Source organism: Heterocephalus glaber, unplaced genomic scaffold (genome assembly GCF_053883595.1).
Source record: "Heterocephalus glaber isolate CG9 unplaced genomic scaffold, H.glaber_assembly_v1.0 deba00001773, whole genome shotgun sequence".
Lineage (NCBI taxonomy): Eukaryota > Metazoa > Chordata > Mammalia > Rodentia > Bathyergidae > Heterocephalus > Heterocephalus glaber.
Genome location: NW_028258463.1, coordinates 10489576 through 10495680, shown reverse-complemented (window position 1 = coordinate 10495680; position 6105 = coordinate 10489576). Strand labels below are relative to the sequence as shown.

Genomic DNA, 6105 nt, shown 5'->3' with positions numbered 1-6105 from the left:
AAAGGCCATTCCCAAGAACACACCTGATAACCCTCCCACAGGGTCATCTGCATCTAATGGCTGCTTGCTTGGGGTCTCATGCTGTCCTCTAAACCAATTTGAAATTCATAGCAGCTAAGTTGAGAGCCACAATGACCGATGGATGAAATCTGTGCTTAATCTTTCAATACATGATAGAAATAGCAGTGTAAACTGAGTGTGATGCTGTAGGCTTGTAATGCTAGCACTCTGGAAGGCTGAGGCAGGAGGAGCTCAGCCTGGACAATTTATCAACTTAGTAAAACCGTGTCTTCAAAAAAGGAAAGAAGGCAGGAAGGCAGGAAGGAGGGAAGGAAGGAGGGAAGGACAGGCTGTGAGTGCTGCGCTGCTGCCGATCACTATGGCCAGGCCTAACTTGCCTCCTCTGAGAGAGGAGAACAGGAGACAACAGGGTGTGGCGGAGCAAGGCCTGGCCGGGAAGAGGGCTGTCTTCCTTCCCACCCATTCCCCGTGAAACCATCATGCGTGATGATCTGCAGACCTTAGCCTCTCTCCCGGTTCCGGTTACAGACCAGCCCCTTTGACCTCCCCCTGCACTTCCCTCATCTCTACCCCTGTAATAAACGCACTGCACTTGCCTGGCAGTCCTTTTCTCCATCAGGAGCGAGGCTCCACTTGGCCCCAGCTTTGTATCTCTTGGCTCTTTTGAATCTCTTTGATTTTCTTCATCCCTCACCATTTCTCACTCCCTGGACCCTTTAGCCACACGGACCGTGGCAAGGAAGGAAGGCAGGAAGGAAAGAAAGAGAAAGGAAGAAAGAGAGAGAGAGAGAAAAGAAAGAAGGAAAGGCTGGGGACATTGTTCAGTGAAAAAGCCCTAGAGTCTTCCCAGTACCAGAAAGAAAGGAAGGAAGGAGAAAACATTTAACAGAATCTGCCCTGATTATTATAAATTTTATATAAATCACATTTATTATTTTCTGAGGCTCTTTATATCATTACTTATACACAAATATCTGTATATGCATGTATTTGTAATACATTAAAAAATCTAAACAATACAAAAGAATATGGCCAAAAGTAAGTTTTCCTTAATTAATCCCTGCGATCTCATTCAAGGGCTGTTTCTGCGAGCTTTATCCTTACTAAACGCATTTGTACCCCATGTAAACATTCACTTGCAAACCTGGCTTTAGGTGTATCTTGCTCACGCTGACAAGGATTCAAATATTACTCACTGCCCTTCGGCAAATGTTGCTACTTCCCCCATCCAGGCCATTATGGGGTGCATCTGCGATGTCCCCCAAAGCTCCTGTCAGAGGCGTAGTCCTCAATGCAGCCATGTTCAGAAGTGGATCCTTAGGGGGCGACTGGAGGGCCTGACCTCGCTGATGGGTGAATCTTTGATGGACACACAGCTCAATGGGCTGTTAGGGGGTGGTGGATGCTGCAGGAACCTTTCAAGGGGACTCTTTGTCCCTAGCCCTTTCTTTCTATCCCTTTCCTACTTGCTGACTACCACAAGATCAGCTCTTCTGCTGACCCATCCGCTGTGATCTGGCTCACCACAGGCCTAGAAACAATACAGCCGAGGAGCTACAGAGCCAAACCTCTAAAACCGTGAGCAAGAATAAATCTTCCCTCCCTTTGGGCGATTTTCTCCAATACCTTGTCACAAAAGATGGAAACATGACTAGCACATAGGCCAAGTTATTGCTTGGCGAGTTTATTTACATATTTGTATATGTATTGTAAGAATGACAAGCATACTTTTCCCACCATATTTTATGGAGGATTATTGCTCATGTATAAGAGATGTCCTGATTTTTAGTTCATATTTTATTAACCTCTTGGTTGATCCCAATATTCTTCTGATTTTCTAGGACATTGGAAGTTTACAAAGATGGCAGCCAAATGCTTCTAGACTTGGGCCTGTCCCATGGACAAACAATGGAAACCCCATCGCTCACATCTTTCAGGTTTTCTTCCTCTCCTGTCTCATCTCCAATTTGTCACTTGTACCTCCTGGGATCTCCCCTTCAGGGATCTATTTGCACCCAAATCTATGTCTTAGGTTCTACATTGTGTATAATCCAAGCTAAGACAACAGACATTCAGCAAATATCATGGCCGATGTGTAGCCAGCTGGTAATGGTTTTTTTTTTTTTCCCATCAATAAAAGAACAACCGAGAAGTCAGGAGGTAGAGGAGAACCAATGCATGCACCTCTTTCTTTCTTGTCCCTGTGTGAATACAGGCAGATGAGTTAAAGACAGTATTCACGGATATCTGTAAACAAGTCTCATTTTACAAACTGAGCCTTAATGTCTACAGCTTTCATAAGTTACTTATTAAGTGACATGTTGTTTACCACATAAATAAAGGTAGTTTTACTCAAATGGAGCTGTGACTCATATGCTTGGAATGTTTCTTTTCTCTGACCATCAAAACATAAACATTTTTACAGGACCAATCCAGGTCCCTCTCTATGTCATCAAAAAGTCTTTATTCACTTCCCAAGCATTTATCACTAGTGTCCTCTGTCCCTGCCTTGTGCTGAGTGCCAAGGTAACAAAAATAAATGTCACAGCTTGTGCCCTCAGGGTATCTGAGTTGCCCCTGGGAGATAGAAGTTAGTGACAGTGTTACACGGGAGTGGGTTACATTAGAAGCCCAGTGCAGGGATTCACAAAAGGGATCATCGATCAGGAGAGATGGCGAGGAGGAAGCACTTCAGCTGGCTCTTGACACATAAGCAGGAGTTTGCAGAGCTGACCAAAAAAGAAGAAAAATGCCAGGAAGATGCAAACTGTGCACGTTTGATTCTTCACACTGTCCTTGGTTCTCAGAGACATAGGAGGCTTACTTTTTGTTTACTCCTGGACATATATTTTGGTTTATTTCAAGTCCTCTGTGCTTCCTTTTACTCGTCACTAAAATAGTAAGGTGAATATCCACCACCTTATAGCATTGCCTTAAAGATAACAAACTAAATAAACACAGTTTTACAGTGCTTGGCACAGAGGGAGCAATTCACAAATGAGACACGCAACTGGAGGGTGCATGGAATTTACCCACATCTGCATTTTGATTTTACTAGTTTAATTAAAATCCTTGTAATTCTTTAATTTTTTGCCAGCTTTTTTCCCCAATGCACATGTGGTGCGTAAGTGGACAGAGGAAGGAGATGGGCTTGTCTGTCACCTCTAGGGCAGCTCGTGGATTGCCGCGGGGATTCATACGTAAAACACTGTGTCTGTGAATGACAACTCAACTCGGCAAGTTTGACAGGAAAAGGAGAATTCAAAGCTCCTTGCACCACTTAACGGCTACCCTGGAAAACATGGTGGAAAAGTGTTTTTATTAATTATGCCAAGCAGTGAGTCATGGCCAAGTGCTTCAGCTGGGGACCCCAGGTGAGATCTGACCATTTAGAGCGAACCTGGGCTGGACCACCCCCTGACCATCACAGGATGGTCGACACCCTCATACGGAGGGGATGTCCTCCCACCAATGCGTCTTTCCTTCTAATTCCTTCCCAACATTTCCCAGACCAGAACATTCAGTGACAGCAATGACAACAAGAACATACATTCGCATTGAGAAAATCATCCTCTGTGATCTCACATGCTTGTTATTATTTACAAATACTGTACAGCTAGGAGGGCATGTCACCCTTGAAGACAAAGTGCCTAAATAATCTGTCCTTGTGTACACAGACCTCTGCCTCAGCCATCAAGAGGATGAAAGCATGCCATTTGCAGGAAAATGGAGCTTGAGACCATAATGTTACACAGAAAGTTAAATATCACATGGCTTCTCTTATATGAGAAAACTAATATATAAATAAATAAAAGAGTAAAACCAAGGAGAGATAGGAAACAAAAAAGCAGACTTTGGCATATGGGGAAGGTGTCACAGGAAGGAGGAGGGGAGAAGGTGTAAAGTGATCAAAAATGGTCCGATTATGTTAAAAATGTACCCATCTCCAGCATGAATGGGACTATCATGAATGGTAAACATACACTCATAAAGAAAAAGGGAAAACAAAATGCCAGAGAGTCATGTGATAAGTACTTCAAAAAAGACCACTGCCTACGCCACTTTTTAAAGTGACACCAAGAAAGAAATATGACAAGTATTTCCATGGGAAACACACAGGAAAAAGAAGACTGTTATTTGCTTTCTTTTGAAGTATTTAACTAGAAACACACTATTAGGTGATTAAATGATTAAGTTTTCCAGGAAGGTAAAAATAACAAGGAAATCATGACATGGTGACAGGAGGCCTTCAGCTGGGTATAAAAGGGGATGTGGGCCAAGAAGGCTTCCAAACCCAAGAGCCTCACTCTCCTGGAACCCCATCCAGCACCTCCAACCTCCGACACCATGGTCAACTCCTGTTGTGGCTCCGTCTGCTCTGAGCAGGGCTGTGGCCAGGAGAGCTGCTGCCAGCCCAGCTGCTGCCAGCCCACGTGCTGCAGGACCACCTGCTGCCGCCCCAGCTGCTGTGTGTCCAGCTGCTGCAGGCCCCAGTGCTGCCAGTCTGTGTGCTGCCAGCCCAGCTGCTGCAGGCCCCAGTGCTGCATCTCCAGCTGCTGCCGCCCCTCCTGCTGCCAGACCACCTGCTGCAGACCCCAGTGCTGCCGCCCCAGCTGCTGCATCTCCAGCTGCTGCCAGCCCAGCTGCTGCAGGCCCCAGTGCTGCATCTCCAGCTGCTGCCGCCCCTCCTGTGGTAGTTCCAGCTGCTGTGGCTCCAGCTGCTGCCGCCCCTGCTGGTCCTGCTGCCTGCGCCCCGTGTGTGGCCAGGTGTCCTGCCACACCTCTTGCTACCACCCCACCTGCGTCATCTCCACCTGCCCCCGCCCCATGTGCTGTGCCATCCCTTGCTGCTGAGCCCATCCTGTGCCCACCCCCTCCTTCCCCTCGGTCCTCACGGAAGTCAACCTGTTTTGTGCTGACCCTCAGGAAAAATGGGGTCCAGTTAATGAGATGGGCCTCGTGACTTGCTTGAGCCCACCGCCTTCCCAATGGGCCCTGAAACCTAGTCTGGCTCATTTTAAACTCTCTTCTTTGCTAGTCTCTCCTTCCAATGTTGGCACCAAATATGAACTAATTTGTAGTCCACCAGCTACGAAATTAGCCTAATCCTCGTGATTCTTCATTCTCCTCTTCACTCGGGGCTCTATTACTGTTCTTGCCACAGGTTAGACAGCAACCACACCTTTTGTGCAGCACTGCTTTACACCCTCAGACCTGGGGGGGGGCAGTTTTATTCTTTTTGTCACCTACAGCGAATTTCTTATGTTTTGTTGCTTCTCTGCTTTCTAATAAATATGTCTGCATGTAAAAATGCATTGGTCTCTATTTTTTCCATAATCATTTCACTCAGTAACCAGACAATTGCATTTGACATGAAGATGTAGAAAGAATAGTTCCTTTTGAAATCATTTTAAAAGCAAATACTGTGTCAAGGATAGATCACTTTTAAAATTAGCCCAACAGTGGCATGTGCATGCATGCAAGTGTGCATACGGGGGTCCCAAATGGGGGCAAATTTAATCCACATTTTAGCTGTCCTTTACAACATATTACATCTTTAATACCTCTTAATAGCATTAGCTTTTTTTTTTTTAGAAAAGGTAAAACCAAATTTATGGAAGAGTGAAAGGGTCGTACTAATGAAAGAAAGAAATTGTCATATAAAGAATTCAATTATTCAATGCATTTCATTTGATAAGCAGCATTTAAAATGTATCAGCCCAAAGTGAGTTATATTTTTCATTGTCTTCTGCTAAGAAAAAATGCACATTTGCTATCTTTTTAAGCAGTTATGCCTCCTGAGGGCAGCATGATTTCTTTCTGAATGTGGTCTCTTGGGGTTTTTCTTATATTTCAAACACACTTATAATTCTCCACACTGAAAAGTGGACCAGAGAAGACTAGAATTTCAGAACTCATGTTCTCTTTTCACTGACTTTTACAATTAGAATCTGTTGATGGCAGTTCTCAGCAGGAGCCTAAACAGGGATTGGAGCCTGCAGGACAGCTGCCTACATTTCAGTTTGAAAATGTGGATTTGCGGAGATGATAATCTCACAGTCACCTAGGAAGAGCACCTGCCTT

General features: G+C 44.9%; 1 protein-coding gene across 1 annotated transcript; it reads left to right on the top strand.

Annotated features, from left to right (window-relative positions):
- The first annotated feature begins 4327 nt into the window (after positions 1–4327).
- LOC147821054 (uncharacterized) lies at positions 4328–5316 on the top strand. Its single transcript, XM_087202637.1, has one exon. The coding sequence runs from the start codon at positions 4369–4371 to the stop codon at positions 4873–4875; it is 507 nt and encodes a 168-aa protein (XP_087058763.1). The 5' UTR covers positions 4328–4368; the 3' UTR covers positions 4876–5316.
- The last annotated feature ends 789 nt before the right edge of the window (positions 5317–6105 follow it).

What these genes read in the sequence shown, in the direction of transcription:
- LOC147821054 (XM_087202637.1), top strand. Translation starts at nt 4,369, where the DNA reads ATGGTCAACTCCTGTTGTGGCTCCGTCTGCTCTGAGCAGGGCTGTGGC.